The 24,386-nt window shown below is 44.8% G+C and overlaps 1 protein-coding gene across 2 annotated transcripts in view; it reads left to right on the top strand.

Annotated features, from left to right (window-relative positions):
• The first annotated feature begins 6,269 nt into the window (after positions 1-6,269).
• The window catches only part of PIP4K2A (phosphatidylinositol-5-phosphate 4-kinase type 2 alpha), a 178,247-nt gene continuing 160,130 nt past the window's right edge, over positions 6,270-24,386 (top strand). Inside the window, exon 1 of one of the 2 annotated variants that reach the window (XM_007454164.1) lies at positions 6,270-6,645. In XM_007454164.1, the coding sequence (XP_007454226.1) occupies positions 6,502-6,645 (144 nt within the window). In that variant the 5' untranslated portion in view covers positions 6,270-6,501. The remainder of the gene's footprint in view (positions 6,646-24,386) is intronic. The other variant, XM_007454165.1, reaches the window with a different exon arrangement.

A 24,386-nucleotide genomic window follows, 5' to 3' on the forward strand; every position in this document is an offset into this window, starting at 1 on the left:
GACACCGTGGACTTTTCCCTTAGCTGGGACCAAAATCTCAGGCGAAAATCTTCTGATTCTTCTGGTCTTTTCATTCAACCTTGACTTCTGAAGGTCACACCAATTTGTATGGACATTGTTGATCAACAAAGAATGGAACCTCCCTTCTTCCCAGAACTAAGTGCCCGGTATTCTTATTTTTGGAGGCTCCACCCACTCATTGTATCAAGCATACTAAGATGAGTTCATATCCCACATTTAATATAATTCTCTTGCTGTAAAATATATTAGAAAAGATGTTTATAATTTTGCTCTTAGAATTTTTGGCTATGACTGACATTTAATTTTTGATTGGCTATTATATTTTTGGGCAATCATTATGTATACTTGTAACACGAAACCTAACTCACAAACAGCTTCTGTCATGATATTTTTTTTTCAAATGTTTATTTATTTTTTAATTTTATTTTTATTTATTTTAGTTTTTGGCTGCGTTGGGTCTTCATTTCTGTGCGAGGGCTTTCTCTAGTTGAAGCGAGTGGGGGCCACTCTTCATCGCGGTGCACGGGCCTCTCACTGTCGCAGCCTCTCTTGTTGCGGAGCACAGGCTCCAGATGCGCAGGGTCAGTAGTTGTGGCTCGTGGGCCCAGTTGCCCCGCGGCATGTGGGATCTTCCCAGGCCAGGGCTCGAACCCCTGGCCCCTGTATTGGCAGGCAGATTCTCAACCACTGTGCCACCAGGAAAGCCCTGTCATGATATTTTTTATATAAAATCGAAAAAACTTGTTAGTATTATGTTACGTGTTGTGCGCAGTTAATAAAATGTTTATTAGAATATTAATTTTGCAGTTTTCTTTTGGAGTCTGTATTTTTTTCCTGATTTCAAACTTTTTATAAAAAATAAAAAAATAAAAATTCATAGGCCCTATGCATTGGGGATATGATGTCTAATAGATAAAAACAACACTATTCTATTTTCCTCGTATTTGTAGCCTTCCTTTCTCTTAAGGACTTTTTGTGAACTCAGGGAAGCTTCCCTCCCCTCTACATGTAGAAAAATGGCCTGTTCCACTAAGACTTATTTTAACAATGGCTATGATAAATAGCAAGAAGTAACTTAAAAAGCTGTTCTCTTATAGAAATTGAGCTACTATGTTAAATGCCATTACTGTGTTATTTATTTAATGAGGGAAGATGGTTGCATCTTTTTATAAAAGATGAATTTAGACAATAATTTAAAAATTATTATAAAAGACATGAATTTTTACAACAGTACAATGTATTTTCTTTTAGTGTTTTACATGTATACATACACAAATACATTTTCTAATCTTAATATACAATATACAATTTTGTATCCTATTTTTTCACTTATTTCAATATCATGATTAATGTCATTACATTTTATGTGAAATTACCATTTTTATTGGTTGCATTATAGTCTGCCATAGGGATCTACTGTAATACATTTCATTGCTCTGTCAATGTTGGAAATTTCTATTTCTGTTATGAAGGTATACATAATAAAGATATGATGATATTGGAGATTGACTCCTGTCCTCCACTCAGCTTCCTGTCTCCCAAAGGAGCGACTAAAGTCCTCTTCATCTGCTTGGGGAGTGGAGGGGAAGGCAAAGCAGGCTGGGAAGTGGTCACCCTAGTGCTGGCTTTTTTATATACTGTCTTTTCCCTGTCCGATCTGCCCAAGTCAGGCCAACAAAATAGCTGCCAACCAAGAGGAAGATTCCTGGAATTGCTGCCACTGTCCTGGAAGTGCCAGCCAGCTGCAGAAGCCAGAAGAATCACCATCATTTTCAAATGGGTGGACAACCCCTGCCAGCTGGTGCCAAACCACAGCCAGCTCTGGAGGCATTTGGACGGCACGGCTAGACCCTCAGAACTCCCAGATGACAAGCTGTGTTGCATCGTGTCAACACCTTCCTCCCACAAAAGTAACTCATATGTCACAATTGAATTCTTGGATCCCATTTATTTGGCTGGCATTCTGGCTGAGTTTGACTGTATATGCACTTTAATAATGGTCTTCCAAAATAATACCATTTTTAATGGCAAGGCTCTGGATGACACTACAGAAGATCGAATGGCCTTGTCCCACATTTTGCTCTGATCTCTTCATAGAGTAATGGAAAGCATAATAGCTTCCAAACAGCACTAAGGAAGTTACTGAATTTATTTTCTCAAGGAAGAATTCTAATTGAATTATTACATTGAGGAAGTATTTTTTTTGATGAAAAGGGTAATAAAATAAAAAATCAGAGCATCCACCCTATTTCAACCTCCATTTCTGGTATTGCGTACTTTAGTTAACATAACACTTTCACCATACTCTTCTAGGACAGTAAATAAACTTGATTACAGTAAAAGAAAGTTTTTTTAAAAAAGTAACAACAAGCAGAAGCAAGTCAGTATTGGGAGACTTTCAATCTTCCCAACATTTCTTTCCTTCTTCTTGGTGAACTTGGCCGCTGGAGCATTTCTGGCAGCTGTGATGGCCTTGGAAGCTGGATGAACAGCCCAACAGGCCAAATGCAAAGAGGTGGGAACGGCCTTCTCCTTGACTGACATGACCACATCCCCATCCTGAGATGGAACTTCCTCCCTCTCCTTTCTCTAGCCAGACCATTGTCGATTGTTGATGGTTGGGGTGCTTCCACCCTTGATATATAAGCAGCCTGAATTAGATGCTGAACCAAAGACATGTGTATTGTTTTGTTATCACACAAACTCCAAAGGAAAACAGTGATCAAATTGCTAAGTTGTTAAATCCAAATGTATCTAACCCTCAAGTTTAAATATTATGTCTAACCTAACCGAATTTCCCAATGAAGTATTTCTAAATGGACCCCTCCACACACAGTTCCTCAGTGTAGAATCTTGTAACTTTGATGTGAGAGATGAAAATTTCCTTTTCATTTTTTCATCAAAAGTTTGCCATAGGTGTTATGGGAAAGGGAGTATGTTAGGTTCATTGGAAGCACACAGAGTGAGTATAACACAGACCTTGCCTTCAAAGAGTTTGTCTCCCAACAAGTCAGGAAATCACTTAAACTTCTCTAGATCTCCATTGTCTAATGTAGATAATCTGAGAGCTGGGCTAGGTACTTTCTGAGGTCATTTCTGCAACTCTAGAACTCCTACACCACATACATCCTCTGCAGAGTACAAAGGTAGTGTGAAAGGTCATTGGCAAAAATCATCTCATGACCTATTCCTGAATGGCATTATCGTAAATGCCATTCAAAGTAAGTTAAATCACCGAAAATTCTGTCCCTTAACATTATTCTATTACAAACTCTAAAGTTTCTAAGAGAGTAAATCTTAAATGTTCTCACTGCACACTCACACACCCACCCACACACGGTAATTATGTGTGATGTACGTGTTAACTAAACTTAAGGTGGAAATCATATATATATATATATATATATATATATAAAAATCACATGTTTAATATATATAATGTATATTTATTATATATTTAAGTGAGTTAATAAATATTTAAAATAACTATCTAGGCCCTCATACCCTTGAAAAAATAAGGATTGAGCCGTTGTCTCTATCAATAGATAGATGATAGAGATATATAGATGATATATATATATATATATATATATATATATACATCATCGAGTTGTTCACCTTAAACTTACCCCATGCTATATGTCACTTATATCTTAATAAGGTTGGAAAAATATTTCTGTCCTTTCAAAGCTACAAGTCTCCTCATTACTATCTGAAAATACCACGTGGATTTTTATCTTCATGCCTGCACCTCTGTCTGCCCCTAACAGGGATGATACTGTGGGCCCATCCAGACCTTGCGCCCTCCTAAGTGAAACCTCACCTGACAGTGCCCACACATATCCATCTTCCCTTCCTGTAGGTTCATTCAACACTTTGTCATCTCTAAATTCAGCTTTTAAGCCTTCACAGCTAGCGTGTTGTCTTCCATTATTAATATACAGTTAAACCCAATAGAGCCGTCATAGAATAAAGTGCTATGGAAGCACTGAGGTGGATGGATTAATTTCAACTAGGGGGACCAGTGAGAGCACCAGGGAAGAGATAATATTGGAGCACAATTTTTTTCATGGACAGGACCTGGTAACAGGGTTTATGTGGAGTGGTGGTAAGAGGCAATAATCAGTGATGATCCTAAGCTTTGAAGCCTGGGTCAATGAAAATTTGTTAAACGAATGAACTTGTGGTTGGAGTAATGAACCAACATGTGAGATGGAGGACAATGTTGAACTTGGTTTTAGACAATTTTCAAGCTGTCTGTGGGCAACTGATGTAGAGATGTTCAACGAGGCACTTCTCTGAGGTCAGGGGAGAGTTTATGGGTCATCCACAAGTACTCTCCATTTCATCTTGTATGTATACAGTGCTGTATGATTTATAGAGTGCTTTTCAGAGCCATTGTCTACTGTTGATTTTGATTCTAACGAACATCCTATAAAGTAGGTAGGGCAGGATGATAATTACCAGGCCCAAAGTAGTCCCTAAAGTGACCTTTGTGTCTGATTATTCTATTATTTTATACATTTATTTGTTTTTGGCTGCATTGGCTCTTCGTTGCTGCGTGTGGTCTTTCTCTAGTTGCTGGCGAGCGGCGGCTGCTCTTCGTTGAGCTTCCGCGGGCTTCTTATTGCAGTGGCTTCTCTTTGTTGCTGATCACGGGCTCTAGGCTCGCGAGATTCGGTAGTTGTGGTGCGCGGGCCCTAGAGCGCAGGCTCAGTAGTCTCGTGGCGCAAGGGCTTAGTTTTTCCGAAGTATGTGGGATCCTCCCAGACCAGGGCTTGAACACGCGTCCCCTGCATTGGCAGGCGGATTCTTAACCACTGCGCCACCAGAGAAGTACCCTGATTATTCTATTATTAACACAAAGAACCTGAGGCTCAGAGAGGTTATCTGCTCAAATAGGTGGGAGAACTGGGCAACCCCACCTCTTCTCACTGCAAATTCAGGTTGTTCTTTTTTTTAACCACTAAAGAGTGGTGATGGTTGAGGCTGGGGGAGCAGATAACATTTTGGACAATAGTTATGAAGCAAGAGAGAAAGAATAAGAGGATGTTGAGGCAACCCTTATGTTTAAAAAACAGTCAAAGCAAAAAGGAGCAAATGAAGGTGACCACGTGACTTGTCACTTCCCACCCCGTGGACTCATCAAGCTCCTCAAGGGATCAGGATCTGTCATGCTTTCTTTCCCTGAAAGAACCAAGCAGGTTAACTGGTACACAGTAGGAGACCACTATACTTGAGGGGGAGTATTATGACAATAGACATATAATGACTTGCCCAGTGGGCTGAGTAGGGTAAGTGCCTAGAACAGGGTTATGATTACTGGGGAAGATATAGGGACAACAGGTTTTTAGACATACTTGGAATGGCAGCTTCCTGAGGTGGTTCAGGTATTCCCAGCATTAAGAAGGGCTAAATTTAGGTGTACGTGGATAAGACAGTGAAAAGGTTTCCGCGGAAGGTGAGTGAGATGAATTAAACGGATATAGGAAACATCGCGGAGGATTTGACATAGAAGGTGCAATTTGCGGCATGATTCTCCTGGCCAAACCAAGGGCTCTAGATGAGGAATCAGGGTCCCATCTAGGGAGGGCGTTAGTGGTGGTGGGAATGACAGCCCAGCGGCTTAGGTGGGAGTCTCCCTTCTGCATGCATGTGGGAAGGCCCAAGTTCAGGGTCCCAAAGGCCCGATGGTTAAAGGCACAAAAGGATTAATAAGTTCATTGCAGGGCTACTTTGGGAGGCGGCCAACCATGTGCCAGGTCCTTTCCCTCGGTGCTAGGGAAGCCCTGGTCTCCACGCAGCGTTTCACGTCTCACTAGCTCTCCTGATTCTTGGCACCGGTAAGCGGCGGTGCCCCGAGCCTCCTTCCTTCGCCTGACCACCGTCTCTGGGGGCTCCTCTCCTCCGATCTCCCTACTCTCCCCATCCTTCCCTCTTTTCTCCTGAGCTGCAGAAGGGATACCTTGCGGGAGTCCTCAAGCTCCCCGCGCCGCACGCCCACCCCGCGGCCTCCTCGGCCGGCGGGGAGCTGCCGCCCCGAGCTCGCCTGCGACCCGGGGGCGGCCAGGCCTCCGCTGAGCCGGAGCGCGAGGGCGCAGCTTAACGGTCCCGCGGCCGCGCCTCGCGCTCCGCGCCCCGGCGGCGCCGCAGCTGCTGCCCGCCCGCCCCCTGCGTCATGACGCCGGCGCCCAACGCGGAAGCCGCTCGCGGCGCGCCCGGTCCAGCCGCGGGCTGAGCTCGGAGCCGCGGCGGGCGCGGGGAGCGGGCCGGGGCGCGAGCCGAGCGCAGCGTCCCTCGCCAGCCGGGCAGAGCGGGCACCGCGGGCGGAGCGGGACGAGCGTGCCGGCGGCCGGAGCGGGGCACTGCGCGCCGGGGCCGCCGCCGGGGGGGATGCATCTGCCTCCCCGGGCCGGCGTGTAGAGAGGGCGGGTCCCCGGCCTCGGGAGCGCGGCGGTGGAGGGGACAGAGGCGGCGGCCATGGCGACCCCCGGCAACCTGGGGTCCTCCGTCCTGGCGAGCAAGACCAAGACCAAGAAGAAGCACTTCGTAGCGCAGAAAGTGAAGCTCTTTCGGGCCAGCGATCCGCTGCTCAGCGTCCTGATGTGGGGGGTAAACCACTCGGTAAGGGCTTGGGCTGCGGCGCGCGGTCCCTTTTCTCGTCTTCGTCCTCCTCGTCGTCCTCCTCGTCGTCGTCCTCCTCCGCCGCCTCCTCCTCCCCCTCCGCCCCCTGCAGCTGCTGAGGGGCGGGGAACCCGAGCGGGGCCCGGGCCCTCCGGCTGCTTGCCCTCCGGGGCTGCCCGTTCGCCGCGGCGCCTCGGTGCCCCCAGCCCCGCGCCGCGCGCCCGCCCCTCGGGGCCGCCCAGGCGCCACTTGGACCCCCTAGGGACCTAGGGCCGGATGCAGGACGAGGGGGTCCCATTTGCACTGGAGCCCTGCGGCGGGTACCAGTGTCGCCCCCGGTCCGTGCGTCCGCTCGCTGGCCGATCTGTCCCCTGCAGCCTGGGAACTGGGAAGTTTGTGCGGGGCACGACTCCGCCTGGGCTGTCACCCCGGCGGGGGCTGTTGGGGCGAGAGTCCCCGCGCTTGCTTCCTCTGCGGGGGCGGCGGGGGAGGCCGGGTCCTCCGCTGTCCGGCAGGTGTACCTGCCAGAGGCTGGGAGCGTACGAAGCCTCCCCGCACCAGGCAGGGGTGAGAATACTGGAGATCGCGGAGCTTTGGGCAGCGGCTTACTGCTTAGGTCCTTTTTTCCCTTTAAAGGCGATATTCTTGGACGCCAGGAATCTTTTTGGCAAAGATAAAGCTAATGTAAATATGGCTCTGGTGTTTAGCATCTTCCTCTGCTCCTCTCCCGCATCGTGCTGCCGCTGTGCCCGCTGAAGAGCTGCCTGGCGGGGAGTTCTTGCTCCCCAGACATCCTCCCCCACCTTGGGGAGCCAGGCCGAAGTCGCCGACTGCGGAAGGGCGGCCAGGGGATGACAGCGGGAGGGGGTCTCGGCGGGCGCGGTGGACGGCTGTCTTGAGTTGACTGCACCCGTTTGGGGGGTTTGTTTCAAAGGTTGGAGGAGACGGCTTGGAAAGCGTAACCCGCCAGCCCGAGGTCCTGGAGATGCGCCGCTGCGGGCTATGCGGACTGCGGTCTGAGGGTCCGAAATAGCTTCTTGCTGATCTTCCAGCGAGAAACTTGCAGTTTTAATCTCCTTGGGATCAGGAAATCTGATAGGAGCTGTTGGCTGAGCCATGAAAGTTTAAATGAGCCTGTGAATTTTGACCATGACCTTACCCACTGCAGTCGGTTAGCGTCTGAGGAGAAGTGTACGCTTGCCTTCCGTACTTTTGATTTCGATGGATGTCTGTGGGCCCTTTTCAGCATAATAGAAATGACAGAAAACCATGTTGGATTTCGAAAGAACATTCTCGGTGTAGTGAAGTTGGTTGAAATGGCTCAAAAGCATCGTATTTGTATTTTTCTTTCCCAGGCTGAGCTGGGGAAAAGGTGAAACTGTATCAGGATTGATCGATTGTGCTTGCAAGGAGTGACTGTTTTTAAGAAGGTTGAGACTTGATTATTCCTATCAGCCTAATGCCTGATCGCCTGGAGTTCATTTTAACTTCCTGATAACTTCTTGAGCAATTAGGAATGCAAGCTTTTGCAACAGCTGACACTACTGCATCAAAACCCCCCTACGTTTTATTAAATAAAGTGTTATTTTTCCTGTGTAATAAGTGTACAGTTTAGAGTTATGTTCTAAATTTGTTTTTTTTTTTATTATGTTGCTGTTGGTTGCTTTTTTAAAAATAGTAATGTTGTTAGTTCTGTATGTGTGGGTGCTTTTCTCTCCTTTGAAGTTCTGGTGTTTTGGTCAGGAGAGTGTTTGTGTCTGAGCGTTTAATCTAGTAAAGTAGTGATGATAATATGCCACTGAAAGGGTGCTGTCTGGGAATTAGTCCCAACTCCAGTTTACTTTAGAAAACCTTGTAATTGTGTGGTGTTTTACTGTACCCACTTCTGTTGCTACTTTATACTTTTGAATTGCTACATTTGTTTTAAGAGTTTCTTGCTAATTGGAAATATTTTGAAACTACTTAAAGCTTATAAAAATAATGTGATTTGTAGATAGTGCATTTTCTTTTGCTTTCAAGAGAAGTTAGCAAGTCTAAGTATAGTCATCCAGAGGAGTCAAGTTTCCATAGTATGCAGTATAACCATGTTATTCATTCAACAAATATATATCAGGCACATTGTGTTAGCCTCTGTGCAAAAGATTGCTAAAAATGCCCCTCATATTTTTGTCCAAATATTTTTATTTTTAGGGCTCGAGTTGACATAAGAAAGGTCTGTTTCACAGGCTTCTTTTTAAAAATGTTTCTTTTCTTTTCTTTTTTTTTAAAGAAAGGAAGGGTATATAAAGATGAAATCTACACTCAGATGCCATGTGTTTCTGGTTGATTTCATTTTAGGTAACAAAGTCTTAGATAAATGTTTTCATATGACCTTGTATGCACCAAAATCTACAGTATAATATGAGAATAAATTTGTCAGTTGTATTGTGTATGAATGGAGACATTTGAGAAAGCCTAGCAGAGCAGGAAGAGATCATTCAAATCGGTCCTTCCCTACATTTCTAATGTGATCAGGATTAAATGGGAAAAGATGTCATGAACATAGCAATTTCTTGCTTTTAAAATTCATGTGCATTTGTCTTAAGGACATTTAGAAATAACCATATGTTTGGAGCACTAAAGGGGAACCGTAGTCATCTACTACATGGAGGGTCATTGAAGCATTTTACAAGATTGGGAGTCATCTACACACCATAGTAAAATGCTCATTGGATCCATGTTCTATTTCTTTCTCTAATGCTGTTGACCTTGGGCCTATTAACTATTTTTGTATCGATATTTGTATCTGTGAGGTAAGGTGATTGGACTGGGTGATTTCCAACTTTTTTTCTAACTTCAAGATTCGACTACTTTTACAGTCGAGTAGGTTCCTACCATTAAGTTAGGAGCCCCAGACTAGGAAGACTAATAGTATATAACAAAAGTTGCATCGCTATTATAACCTTGCAAATGCAGCCACACTCAGGGAATTTTCAAGGCCATGGTTGGGGCAAGGAAATCTGTGGTGATTGCAAGAGATGTGTGAACTAAGAGTTTGTGGGATTGATTGTAGTCGGACTGCGTTGCAGTCTATTAAGTCCAAGTCTATTTGATTGAAATATAGAAACTTGCAGTTAAAGGTGGAAAATTTCAATTCCATTGTGGTGGTAATTCTCAATGACAAGAATAAGCTTGACTTTGTGTGGTTAATTCGATATGTTACTGCTTTCTGACTTAGACTACCCATCAGTGAATGGATCACTGCCAATTTTTATTTTAAGTATTTTAAGTGGAGAATATAATTGAATACATAAAGGAAAAGATGACTTGAGGCAATTTTGTCTTGTTACATTTTGGGATTAAACTAAAAACGATCAGGCAGTTAGCTTCTTACAATTATATTTTAATAGTGTGTGGAGCATGCATGTAGAATGTTAGGAGTCAAGCCTTGTTTTAAATAGATATTCTAGAAGATTTTTATGTGGAGTGAAATGGGGGCCTTTTAGAAATGAGTATTTAAAAGCCTAGTTCAATATCTAAAGGAAAGACCTTTGCATAGTAGAAAAAATTTAAAGGGCATAAAACTTGTTTAAAACAAACGTAGTGTTTCGAAGTAATCAACATTAGTGTTCGTTTTTTTGGTTGTAAGCTGTGGAAATGTGGATGAGCAGAGGCAAAATCTGTAAATATTAGGAGGGTTTTGGAGGTCACAGTGGAAGGACAAATTGGTAAGCAGACCAGGAGAGCCGGGCTGGGGCTGGGCTTTGGGAGTAATTGGAACCAGGTGCTTGCATGTTGTTGGGACTTCTCTGTGCGTTTTGGCTATATTGTTGCTCATTGCTGTCTGGTTTCCTCCACAGGGCAGGGAACTAATGCTTCTTGAATTTCACATTTTGTAATTTCCACTCCCCAAAAGGGTCTTTCTGTCTCCGATTCAGTTATAAAAGTCCCATGAAAGGATTCTGACTGGTTTGGCTTCCATCAGTTGTGGCATTTCCCTAGACCAAGCCGCTGAGAAAAGGTGGCAGCTCTTGCCCATTGGAGTTGGGGAAGAACAGTTCCCAGAGAAGGGACAGGCGACCTCAGGCAGGTATCCATCCTAGTGTTAGAGCTAGTACTTACCTAGTACTCGTCTAAGATTGTCTTGGTGCCCATGCGCCATGTTTTGTGTGTTTTGGCAGATAACGTGGTTTTCTGAGCTGAGCATCGTAGCCTTTGTTATATTCTCAACAAGGTCCTGGAATTGAAATAATACTGAAGAAATAGTGATGTCTTTTAGGTTCATGGGTTTATATTTGGGCACTGAAAAAGGTAAAAGAAGGAAACTAGGGTTTAAAAATGAAATAACTATGAAATAGTGTCTGAATGGAATGTAATGAAGCAATTAAATGAGAACAGTAATGAGCTAGACATTAGATGAATCCAGTGAATGGAACCCAAATAACCATTCATTCAAGAAGTAGTCTCAAACAATTTTTCTTTCTTCCCTTTACTTTAGAGAAAAGAAGAATGCCAAGCACACAACACACACAGCACACACAACACACACGAAGTTTATTATTAGGGAAATATTTTCATACCCACTAAAACTTGGGATTACATTCTGAGAACAGAATACATTTTGTTCTCCATTTATTGACTACCTTAGAATGAACTTGAATATTCAGAATGATGCCCTTGGCAAGACCATGATTTCTCTTTCTATGATAAGATTGTCTGCTGTCTGCTAAGTCTTTAGAAAGATTTTCAGCAAGAATTGTAAATAAACAAACAAAATCTACCTTATGTTGATTAGAAAATGCAGTCACCCAGAGTAATTAAATCTGCCAACATACCCTTGGAGATACAAATTTTGGAATTTAAGGGAATTGGTGCAATTTGGCCAAATGGTTTGTGTTCAGACAGATTAGGTTCAAATCCTGCCTCCATCTTGATGGGCTATTTGAGCAGATAGACGATTTATTCTCTTGAGCCTCAATTTACTCATTCTTACAAATGGAGATGATGATGATTACCTCACAGTATTATTTTGAGGGTAAGTAAGATAATGTATTTAAAGCCTAGTACTGTAATTGGCACATAATAAGGATTCAGTAATTGATACCTAAAAATGAACAGATTCAGATGCTGTTAGGCTGGTAGCATATTAATAAGCGCTAGACAGGTGTTTCTGAAAATTTAATGTGTGTTTGAATCACCTGGGGACATTTTAAAAATGCAGATTCTGACTCAGCAGGTCTGGGGCGAGTCCTGAGATTCTGCTTTTGTTACACTCTTAGGTGATGAGACGCTGCTGGTCCACAGCCTGTACTTTGAGTAGCCATACGGTAGAAGGAATATCGTTAAAAATAAGGAAAAATGTTCAGGATTTTGTCCTCTGACAGCATGTGATGAATCCTTGGAAGAATGGTGACCATGTGATTGAGTTTGAAAAGTTAAGAGAAGGAATTGTGTGTTGAGAAAGGATACACAGATTTTTGATTTGAGACGTGTTGAGTTGCAGGTGATGGTGGTGGACATTCTAATGACTGTGCCCACCTGCGGGTTGTTGGAAGGTAGCATTGGAGCTCAGGAGAAGGTTAGGGCTGGGATGGAGAACTGATAGTTATCCATGCAGGATTGGTGGTTGAAGCCATGGGGGTAAATTCAATCTCTGAGGGAGAAATAGGAACACCTTGGATGCTTGGCTTTGAGGGAGGGATGGAGAAGGAAGAAATGTGAGACAAGAGAAAAGTCAGCCGGAAGGTTAGCGGAATTAGATGTGCCAGAGACCATGGTGTTCATGGATATACTTTTGAGACAGTGGTTGATTCGGATGTGTGTGTGCAGGTGTGAGAGCTTAAAGATTTATGGAGCCAATGAGTAGAAGTGGGGCAGCTTCTTCTAGAAGGTTAGAAGGGAGGTAAAAGATGCCGTTTTATTTAGGAATACCTAGGTATTTCCCTTGACTCCATATCTTAACATTCTCACCTCTACCAACCAAACCAGGTTTATTTCCTTTCTTGAACAGTTAAAAATACCTCCTAGCTTATTTCTCGGTATATACTTTTAACCACATTTCTGCTTTTTGTGCCAGGGACCCCACGGGAGTCCAGTGAAGGCTGTGGATCCCTTCTTAGAACAATGCTTTTGAACAAATTAATGAAAACACATAGGATACATCCTACCCAGTTCACAGATCCCCTGAATTCTATCCACGGACCACTTGAGGGTTCAAGGAACCCAGTTAAGAACCCTCGCAAGAATAAGTTGAGGATGGTGTGGGGTGGGAAGCTCAGCAGCTCCGAAGAATAGTAGGAACAGGCAGAGGTTGAATTAATTACCTGCCGAGATCACAGTGCTAGCAGGTGGTGGGATTCAATCCCGTACCCTTAACCGTGGAACTGTGCTACTTGGGACAGGCCTGGGAGTTATTCATTTCTTGGAGATCTTTTCTTTCCTTCCTTAGTCTTAAAGGCTTTGACAAAGTATTAGCTATTAATATGGAGAAAAACAGAAAACAGTTTTTCCTTTACAGAAAGAAGAGCATTGCTTACATTCAAAGTATGTAGGAAGAGGGCATATATAAAACTTCTTTATGAAAAGTCTTGTAGGGAGTTTTAAAACAGTAACCTACCTAAAGATAAGCCTTGACATTCAAAGTAAGCATAGTTTTTCACCGGTCCGCAGTGGTTAGGAGTTCAGGCTCTGAAGCCACACTGTCTGGTTGGCTGTGTGACCTTAGTCACAATTCTTTTATGAAAGGAGATATTAATAGTGCTTATTATGGAGGTTTGTTATGTGGGTTAAATACGTTGGTACTTGTAAGATGCCTAAAGAGTTGCTGGCACATGGCAAGTTCTTAATAAATGTTAGCTTTCATTTTATCATTTTTAAAGTATTTTAAATGGCAAAACATGGAAAATTACTAGAGTACATGTTAAATTAATTGTTCTCTTATCCTGGTTCACAGACAAACCATCACCATTGCACTTGGCATCCTTGTGCATCTTTGAGTTATAAATTAATCATTTTAGAGTTATCTTTGTGCCCTTGCTTTGATGTCTTTATCTGCTTTGTTATAATGTTCTTTTTTGTATCTTTAACGACCTGATCAGGCAGTTCAACGTGTCAAAAATTTAATTCAGATTCATTAGTTACAGGTTGTGTCAGCTATTAATTTGATCTTTCACCTTTTTTTTTTTTTAACATAAGGGCACTGTGCAGGACGCTTGGGTTGCAAAATGAATATATTGTGGACTGTACCTTCATATTGCTCATAACTGCAGGGGAAACAGACATGCATAAACATGTGTATAAACAACTAGAGTATCAGGAATGCTGGGGTGGAGGGTGTTATATAGGGTGGTAAGAGTATAAACCTTCTGAAGAAGACATTTGAGTAAAGAGATGGAGATGAAGGGGTTGGGCATGAGGATAGCTAGGGGAAGGGCATTTTAGGCAGAAGGAGTAGCTCGTGCAAAGGCCCTGAGGCTGGTGCTGACTTGGCATGATTAGAAGACTGCAAGGAAGTCTTTGTGGCTGGAACAGAGTGAGAAAGGGGGAAAGTGCTGGGGCGTTGGAGGTGGGGGCGACTGGCTCATGATTACTTCTGCCCAGGACTCTTGGAGAAGGTTCAAGAGGATCTGACATTGAGAGGCCCTTGAAGATGGAATAGAATCTCCCAGCTGGAGAAGGCAGGGAAGGGTGTGTGTGGCCAAGGGGAAATACTGGCAAAAGTAAGCTGACCAATGCTGAGGGCTCTGCTGTGGCCGTGGCCTCGGGCCTTGCCGCTCACTCCAAGTGTAATCCACAGACGCATGGCAACAGCTGTCACCCAGGAGCCCACTGGAAAGGCAGAACTGTGGGCCTCTCTGCAGACCTTCTGGGGCAGAATGTGCATTTTTAATAAGACAGGTGATTTGTAAGCACCTTCCAGTTTGAGAAGCACTGTCTGGGGTAAATCTTTGGTTTCAAACCCTGGGGTTCCCTGGAGGTGCCTCTGAGGCTGGGGGGAGGGGGCTGAATTGGTGGGGGAATTTATCCCTCGCCTCAGCCTCATCCCGAGCAGCTTGATTTTGTTCTCATCGTTGTCAACTTTTTTTTTTTTTTTTTTTTTTTTTTAATTGCGGGCAAAGAATACAGGTACCCTGTACAGGCACAAGGGAAAAAAGGTTCTGCCACCAAGATCGAAAACCACAGAGGTAAATGAGGGGGAGTGCTAGGAGATGGTTGAAAAGGTAGTTTGAGGGCAGATTTTCAAAGGCCGAGGAGCCTTTGTTTGCCGGCGAAAAACTTAACAGTTCTGACAAGGGCCACTTTAAAATTTACCATAAAAAGCAAGTGGTACTCAACCCTGGAACTGTACTATTCTCTCTCAGCGTGTTCTCTGCTCTTTGAATCTATTTCTTACTTTTCCACTCTCCTTCAACTTCCCTCTGGTGTTTTGTCCCTCTGTCTCCCCCACCCCCCAGCTGATTACCTTTAAGGCTTTAGAAGGCGTTGAACAAGTAGAAGGTATCGCCTTCCACTCTCCCTGCTACCCAATCCACCAGCTTTTGGACACCGAATCCATCAGCCTGCAGATACGCTGGAGCACCGCACTGTCTAGTTTGCTGGCTGCTAGTCGCAGATGGCTATTTAAATCTCATTTAATTAAAATTAAATCTTATGATTCAGATTTCCCTAAAGTGCTCAATAGCCACCTGTGGGTGGTGGCCACCGAATTGGAGAAAAGGACTTTTTCTTTCCATTGTTGCCTCACTTGGTATTGGACGGCGTTCCCGGCTCTGGGACCTCCCATCTCGGAAACAAAATAAACAGCCCTGACAGCAGAAACCCTCCTTTGGGGTCACATCTCTCATGTTAGCGTCCACTCTGCTTCTCTGTTCCTTGTTAGAGCAGAAGTTGAAAACCCTCACCTGAAGCCGCTGTGTCCTGTGGTCTATAGTGGCTGTCCCGCCCCCCTGCGTCCCACCTGCCATTTCCACCCTCACCGCTCCCGGGAAGCTGCCCCTGTCAACCTCACCTTCATGTTTTCAGATCCAGAGGCCACCTTCTTGGTTTTATTCTTGTTTTCCTTCACTCCTTAGGTGCCTTATCGAGCTCTTCATCCTTCTTTCAGCCTCTAAATGTTGGAGTGCCCCAGGACTCTGTCCAGGGTCTTCTTCTGGAAGTACAGAGTGTATTTCATCTGCATGACCTTATTTATTTAGTCCCGTGGCTTTTCACGCTCATAGTTAAGAAATGGACATCTTCCCTTCTGACCTCCCTGCCAGGCTCCATATCTCAATTTCTTATTTGATATTTCACTTGACTACCGAACGGGCACCTCAGATGTGTCCCTACCAGGACTCCTGGTTCCCTCTCCCTTCCCTGCCCCTCCCCCTGTCATGCCCTGAACTAATTTCTCCCTCATCTCAGTCAGTGGACCACCATCGGCCCAGGTGCTCAAGCCCCAAACTCAGGAACCAACCTTGATCCTTCTCTCTTCCTCACCTCTCCCTCCCGACCCGCATTTCTGAGTTCTGACTCTGCATACTTCTCTCTTCCCGTATGAATTCTCTTCCTGTAGAACATGGCAGGGGCCCCCAGGTCCCCCGGTGGTCCCTTTGCCCTGTCTCAGTCCCAGTTCTCAACAGCGGTGGCAGTGATCTTTCTGAAACGTAAATGATGTCCTGTCACTTCTTCGGAGAAAACCTTCCAGAGGCCTCCCTATATACGTATAACTGAATTACTTTGCTGTACACCTGAAACTTAGAAAACATTGTAAAAAAAAAAAAAAAAAGTAAAAAAATAAAAACAAACTTGAGGGACTTCCCTGGTGGTCCAGTGGTGAAGACTTCACCTTCCAGTGCAGGGGATGAGGGTTCGATCCCTGGTCAGGGAACTAAGATCCCGCATGCCTCACGGCCAAAAAACCCAAAACATAAAACAGAAGCAATAAGTGTAACAAATTCAATAAAGACTTTAAAAATGGTCCACATCAAAAAAAAAATTTTTTTTAAACCAAATAAACAAAAAGTACAAACTTGAAGAGGAAAAAAAAAAAAACCGAGCTCTTTTCAGTGGCTTAAACTCTTCTCACTGGCCTGGTCCCGACTACTACGCCCTGTACCGTCTCCCTTCCAGCCACGCTGGTCTTCTTCCGTTCCTTACACAGCCAAGTTCAGAGCAGCCACAGAGCTTCTGCGTTTACTTTTCTCTTTGTCTGGAATGTTCTTCCCTCGGGCCCCTTGTCATTTTACTTTGTCAGCTGAAGGCTTTCCCTCTCCGAGAGCCTCCCTGACCACATCTAAAGAAGCCCCTCCACTCTCACACAGCTCTTATTCTCTCTGTGACAACTTGACACTATCGGAAAAGGAGGTGTTTACATGTTTATTACTTCTCTCCCCCGGCTGGGCTGTGAACCTGTTAACTTCAGCTCACCAGCAGCTGAGACCAGGTCATATTTGCTGCCACCTCCCTGCACCCGGAACTGTGCTTGCATGTAGTAGGCACCCAATAAATACTGTTGAATGACTGAGTGGAGCCGCTGAAGTGCTCCACGGGTGTGCTGTGAGCCCTTCCACGTTGAATTTTCATCAGCACATAAGCTCTGTTTTTGCTAGGATTGAGCAGAGTGCTGAGAGTGGTTTGCTGAGCGGGTTGAGCAACGCCTGGGAGAGTAGGCGAGGACTCGCTGCAAGCTGGTGATAAGAGATGTGGGGTAACCACAAGCTGATGACAAACCAAGAGCCGATGGCCACAGCCGCCTGCGAGAACTTTGCCTTGTGAACATGGCAGAGAAGTTTCAGGGAGAGTCAACAGCTTCTCTCCTAGAGCCTCACCAAGTCAGTTGTGTGGAGGCATTGAAAGCATTTCTGAACAATCCGAGACCTTATTTTATAGAAGAGTGCCCTGCAGTGTCATTTCTGCTTTATTCCATGTAGTTGGGGCCTGTTAACAGCTTCAGGTATGCCTCTCAAAGTTCTAGTGTTCAGAAACGTGCCATAAGTTAAATTTAAGATTCTTTAAGCATTGTGAGAATAGCGATGATACTCGTACCTCGAGTCTTCCGGGGTATCTTTCTACCATGTTACGTTTCTGCTGGTTCTTAGTCATGGTGCCTTGTTCCCATGTTTGCTTGGTAATTTTGGCCATGAGCTGCTCATTTGCCTTGAACCATTACTCAAGGAGGATTTTCAAGTCTTGGAGTGAAAGTGTGTCCCTCTAGAGAGGATTGTCTCCTGTGGCCATGTGGCTAGGGGCACTACAGACCGAGGCCATTTTAGACTAAACTCACAGCTTGGGATTTTTTGGACTTGCTGGTGATATACATTTGGGCTGCAGTCCCCTGGGGGTGGAATGGGTTTATTTTGGGATCACCTTTACGCTGAGGCTGTGACCCTTTTGGATCCTACCCTTATGGAGAAAGGGTTTCCTATTAGATTCCCACCTTGGGGATCCGACTTCTGTTCCTCTCAACCCACGGGACCATCAGAGCCGTCAGAGTGAGTGGCTTCCGCGGGAGCTCACGGCTCACGCACTCTGCTTTCACTCAGATTTTGGCAAGGTAACTCCTGCCTCTTCAGCGCTTTGATGCCTTTAAGAAGATGTTTGAAAAAATGTTTTATTCAGGATGTTTAGCTGTTTTCAGTGCCAGAGTTGATCTGAATAACCTAGCTCCACCCTATTAGCGGAAATGGAAATCAGCATCAAAGTTTCTAAACAGAGGGAGTGACAGGCAACAAGGGAGAAGTCAGAACCCCGGGGTGCTCGGGTGTTTCTGTGGCCACCCCAGGGATGAGTCAGTGACGGGACTCAGTGCCACCAGAGGAGACTCTGCTAAAGCCATTGCTGTCCTCTGGGTAAGAGGCGACCAGAGTCTGAACTAGGGCAGTTCCATGGTGGCAGAGAGAGGGTGTCCCAAACATCCAGAGATGTTTGGGAAGTTGACTGAGCTGGATTTGGTAACTACCCGGGGGAAATGGATGGGAAGGAGTTGAGGGCGACCCCAGGTTTTCTAGTTTGGGTACCTAAATAGTTTTCTTCCGTTCATACTCTCCATTACATTAACGGTTGTCTTTTGGGCTATTAGCCAAAAGGAGTTCTTATTATCTGCACTTCGGTTACTCATATGTGGAAATGGTGTTATTTCCTATTTTGGTGTTTTCACAAATCTTCCAATTTATAGGTAAATCCAGCATTTGATGTGCTTCATTTTGTAAAAAGTGTCATTTTCATATCTAAAGTTCTACCACCAATAACCTGTAATTGGGTTAGGGTGTTTTTTTGTTTTTGTTTTTGTTTTTTGAGGTGTTTTCTTTAAGGCCTTAGAGGAAGAATTATGAAAAAGACAGTTTTTGCTTGTAAGGAGCTCCTAGTCCTAGTGGGAAGATAGGCATGTAATTATGTAAACAAGGTGCTAAATTGGTGAATTAACAGAACTGCCTTCAAGGTTTATTTGGTTGTAAATGACAGTCAGATCAGCTAAAAGAAAACACAGGGAGGGGTGATGGGGCAGCTCCTGGAACAGATGGGCGTTGAGAGTCCAACAGAGACCAGAATCCAAAGCTCCTCCTTCCTCGCTTTCTTGCTAATCTTTGCATCACTTTTCGTGAACATTTTCTCTAATAATATTGTCTTTTCTCAGCTGCTTTGTACAAGTAGACCCCGCACAGCAACTATGCTTATTTGCCCCCAGATCCAGGTCCATTCAAATGGCATTTAGTCACCCTACATCCTAATTTCAGATTTCGTAAGAGGGAGAGAAGGGGAGAGACAAAAAAGAGAGCGGCCATCAGATCAGACAGCTGCGGCCATTGGGTCTCCTGCCGTGCAGGCTTGGCTGCTGGGTGGCACATGGGTGGAGGGACAGTGATAGTTCTCAAGCCTTGGAATCCTTCTGGACGAGAGACCCCTCTCCCCAGGTTGTGTGCACAGATCTCCAGACAACAGAGGCTTCATAAACTGCCCGGGGAGAGTTAGTGCTATTTGAGTTGTATCTTGATGAATGAGTTGGCATTCAAAGAGGCTGGAGGAGATGGTCATAGGCAGAGTAAGTAGCATGTACAAAAGCATAAAGGAGGCTTCCCTGGTGGTACAGTGGTTGAGAATCCGCCTGCCAGTGCAGGGGACACGGGTTCAAGCCCTGGTCCGGGAAGATCCCACATGCCGCAGAGCGACTAAGCCCGTGCGCCACAACTACTGAGCCTGTGCTCTAGAGCCCGCGAGCCACAACTACTGAGCCCATGAGCCACAACTACTGAGCCTGCTCTCTAGAGCCTGTGACACCCAGCTACTGAAGCGCGCACACCTAGAGCCCGCGCTCCACAACAAGAGAAGCCACTGCAGTGAGAAGCCCGCGCACTGCAACAGAGAGTAGCCCCCTCTCGCTACAACTAGAGAAAGCCCACGTGCAGCAACGAAGACTCAATGCAGCCAAAAATAAATAAATAAATTTATTAAAAAGAAAGAAAAAAAAGCATAAAGGGCCCGTGTCATTTTCTGGGACCTGCTGACCCTTTCCTCAGGTGCCATTATGCTTCCCATCTTCTATTTTTACAGTTTTGTTTGTTTCCATTCTCTTGCATGTATTCCTTTTTTTTGCGGGGGTGGGGGGGTGGGGGCGTGCCTCTTGGCATGCAGGATCTTAGTTCCCTGACTGGGGATAGAACCCGTGCCCCCTGCAGTGGAAGCATGGAGTCTTAACTACTGGACAGCCAGGGAAGTCCCACGTATTCCTATTTAAATTGCTTCTGTTTACATTGATTCCTTTGGGCTTGGTCATTTAGGATTCAAATCCTATCTGCAAGTTGCTGGACCCCCTAACATTCAGAGCTTAGTGCTATTTGTAATTGTAATAAACATGCTCTGTTTTTGTTTCCACCTGCATGTTGAGGAAGGTATTCTGTATTAACCGACCCCAGAATGAGGGACCTGGATGGCACTGCTATCACATAACCTGCACAGAGGCACCTGGGTGGAAGGGGCAGTACTGCCAACCATCTGCGGCAGAGGGCCACAGCTCCCTTTTTGTAATTTGCCTGCACAGAGGAAGTTCATCTTCTGATGTGCACAGAGGTGCCCTGTGTGCTAGCAGCTGCCCTGCTTTTCTCAGGTCATGCATCCCAGATTTCTCATCTGGAATTCCTAAGTGTTGGTATCCTGGAGGAAGCTTTCAGGCGGTGGTCAGGCTGGATAGAAGAAAAGAAAGTGGGGTTTCCTTTACAGATTTGAATCTACTTTAGAAAATGCATAATCATGCAGGCTTTTCTGCTATGTGCGTGTTTACATTACACAAATTAGTTTACACAAGTTTGGTCAATGGGGAATGCTGGCATACGAGGCAGAAATTGGTCCCTACACAGTTTTCCTTGGGCACAGCACTGTTTAATGTCTCCAGATAACAGCAACTGGATGCACAAATACCCGATGTGGCCAAAGGAGCAGACCAGGTAGGACAGCGGGACACCTGTCCCCCTTGTCCTTGCTCTTTGCTTGACTCAGGTGGCCAGGTCCAATGTCTTGGAAGAACTAATTTTATGGTTCTGTCCAGTCTATGTGCATTCGGTTCTAGTCTGTATAAACTCAGTCGTTCCTTATATTATTTGTGTTGAATGATCTTCACAATTGTATTTTTAAAGGTAAAATTCCTTCTGTATTTCTTAGGAATTAAACAGTTTTGAAGACGGACGTGTATATTTAAAAATTTTTTTTTTCTTTTTTTTTTTTTTGCGTTACGCGAGCCTCTCACTGTTGTGGCCTCTCCCATTGCGGAGCGCAGGCTCCGGACGCGCAGGCTCAGCGGCCATGGCTCACGGGCCCAGCCGCTCCGCGGCATGTGGGGTCCTCCCAGACCGGGGCATGAAACCGTGTCCCCGCATCGGCAGGCAGACTCTCAACCACTGCGCCACCAGGGAAGCCCAACATTTTTTTTTTTAAGCCTTCCACAGGTTTTGAGTGTTCTCCCTAAAATCTATTTTAGTGTTAGGCAGAACCTAAAGTTTTTCAAGAACACAACTATCGCATTATAAATAGAAACATTTGTATTTACAGTTTATTTTGCATACCCGTACACCCAGGTTGGAATCCCGCTACACCCAAACACACACACAATCGCTGTCATTGTTTTTGTTTGTTTTGTTTTTTAAAATAAATTTATTTTTATTTTTGGCTCTGTTTGGTCTTTGTTGCTGCACACAGGCTTTCTCTAGTTGGCTGAGCGGGGGCTACTCTTGGTTGTGGTGCGTGGGCTTCTCATAGCAGACTTTCTCTTGTTGCAGAGCACAGGCTCTAGGTGCGCCGGCTTCAGTAGTTGTGGCTCGCGGGCTCAGTAGTTGTGGCGCACGGGCTTAGCTGCTCCGCAGCATGTGGGACCTTCCCGGACCAGGGCTCAATCCTGTGTCCCCTGCATTGGCAGGCAGATTCTTAACCACTGCACCACCAGGGAAGCCCAGCTGTCATTGTTTTGTTTCCAGGGATAACCAGGTATGAATGGTGCTGGAAGCCTTGCTGACTGAGTCATCCATAGTCTTAAAAAATTTGAAGACACTCATCTAAATAAGCAGAAACTTAATTTCTTGACTCTTGAATTTCCTGAGTCATCCTCCTCCAGCCCGACCATGTTGCCCTCTCCGTCTTTCATACACCCAAGGCCTGCGGTGTTCATGCATCTTTCACAAGTCTTCCCTGACTCCTGAAGTTTCCATGCTCCAAAATGACCGGTTTCACTGTGCTGCTAATCAACTTTACCTTTTTGAAACTGTGCTCTAGCTTTCTTCTGTGCCCAGAAGCCTGAGAAGAAACTTTCTCTTCAACTAACCCCTCCCTCATAGGACCAAGACCCCAGGCTTTTACTCCATTAGGAATTGGAATACGTTTCCCCATTGAAACAAACAGCCACCTTCCAAATGAACACTTGGAATACAACCCATTCATAAACTAGACTCTGCCTGCACACAGATGAAAAGTTCAAATGCTTTGGCATAGCAAGAACTGTTCAGAAACAACTGTGATAAACCCAGAAGACACTTCTTTTTTTTGGCACATTGAGCCAAAGTAGGAGGACAGGAGCAAATTTAAGAGGCATTTTAAATGAAAAATATAGGTTAGGAGAAGCTAGTGTGTCCCTTTGACTTACTTTTCTTTTGCACTTTCCGTATCAGATATTCACAGATTTAAAACATATCAATGAAAATTTAGTCCAGTAAATAGGCCACAGTGAATATTTTTATTTTGTGTTATATGGAACTTCTTTTTTCTTATGTCTGTTTAGGTGAACTAGAGCTGTTCATGGTTTTCAGTGGCATTTAAGAGGAGAGACTGTGTGTGTGTGTGTGTGTGTGTGTGTGTGGTATATTTTCTATATGAAAAACTTGAAAAATATTGACAAATATAGTGAAGAATTACCGTGATCATTTTATCCAGAAGCAATCAATGTCAATGTTTTGGTGGGTATCTTTCCAATATCTTTTTAAAAAATCTCTTTGAGATTATACTGTCTATATATTTCCTCGTATCATTAAGTATTCTTCACAGTGACAATTTTTAATGACTGCCTAAAAGCCTAATGAAGTTTTAATAGCCTATATATTGGTTCCAGTTCTTTGCTACCATAAATAATGGTGCCATCAACATCTCTTTATATAAAACTTTTTCTTATATTGGATGATTTCCTTAGCACAGATTCCCCTTTGGGGGAGTTACTTGTTCAGAGGGTATGAATATGTTAAGGCTCTCGGTACATGTTGCCAGGTTGTTTCACGGAGGGGCTGCACCAGTTTGTAGTCCCAGCAATGTGGGTGAGAGCCCTTTACCACATCTCCTACTCTTTAAAAAAATTTTTTTTTTGTGGTACGTGGGCCTCTCACTGTTGTGGCCTCTCCCGCTGCGGAGCACAGGCTCCGGACACACAGGCTCAGTGGCCATGGCTCACGGGCCCAGCCACTCCGCGGCATGTGGGATCTTCCCAGACCGGGGCACGAACCCGTGTCCACTGCATCGGCAGGCAGACTCTCAACCACTGTGCCACCAGGAAAACCCACATCTCCTACTCTTGTTTGAGTATTTCTAAGTTGAACAGGAAAGATTGGAATAAAAAGATACATTTTTCTTTACATATATATTTTTAAGAGAATGCTAACTTTTTCAAGCTCTGTTTAGAGAAGTTTTAGGCAGAATAATAAAAGGGGTCCCCTCATGGGCAGTATGGGGGCATCAAGTCTGGGGGATGGAGGACCGGCTGCCAGGTAGGCTGGCGGACAGAGGAGTCTGCCCTCTAAGGAGAGCTGCTTTTAGCTGACCCACTTCTCACAATTTTGTTCTTCCTTCTGCTTTAGAATCCTCAGTGTCTCTGAAAATAAAGCTTGATAATTTTCTAACTTCCTTTCTTCCTTCCTTCCTCCCTCCCTCCCTCCCTTCCTCTTTGCTCTGAGATAGAGTGGGACAGTGGTGGTGTGGGTCACTGGAAGTTGGTGATTTGTCAGGCAGAGTCCTTGGATCTCAGAAGCAGTGTGGTATCCACTGTTTGTGGTTGACTCACTTTAACTGGTCGTACCCTACGTAACTTATGTTACACCGAACCCAACGGCGTTTATCGGCAGGCAAAATTCTCCAGCTAGAAGTATCCTAGTCAGGAATTTGTCATTAGTTATTTAGTCTTGCTGCTTCACATCAGACTTGACTTATGAATGATTCAGATGAATCTATTCAGAAGATGTCATGGGCGTCCACCGGAGTCCACAATCAGAGTGTATGTGTTTGCTTTTTATCACCCGTGTGTAGTCCTGTTGTTGGCTTGG

The sequence above is a fragment of the Lipotes vexillifer genome, unplaced genomic scaffold (genome assembly GCF_000442215.2).
Source record: "Lipotes vexillifer unplaced genomic scaffold, Lipotes_vexillifer_v1.1 scaffold316, whole genome shotgun sequence".
In the NCBI taxonomy this organism is placed as follows: domain Eukaryota; kingdom Metazoa; phylum Chordata; class Mammalia; order Artiodactyla; family Lipotidae; genus Lipotes; species Lipotes vexillifer.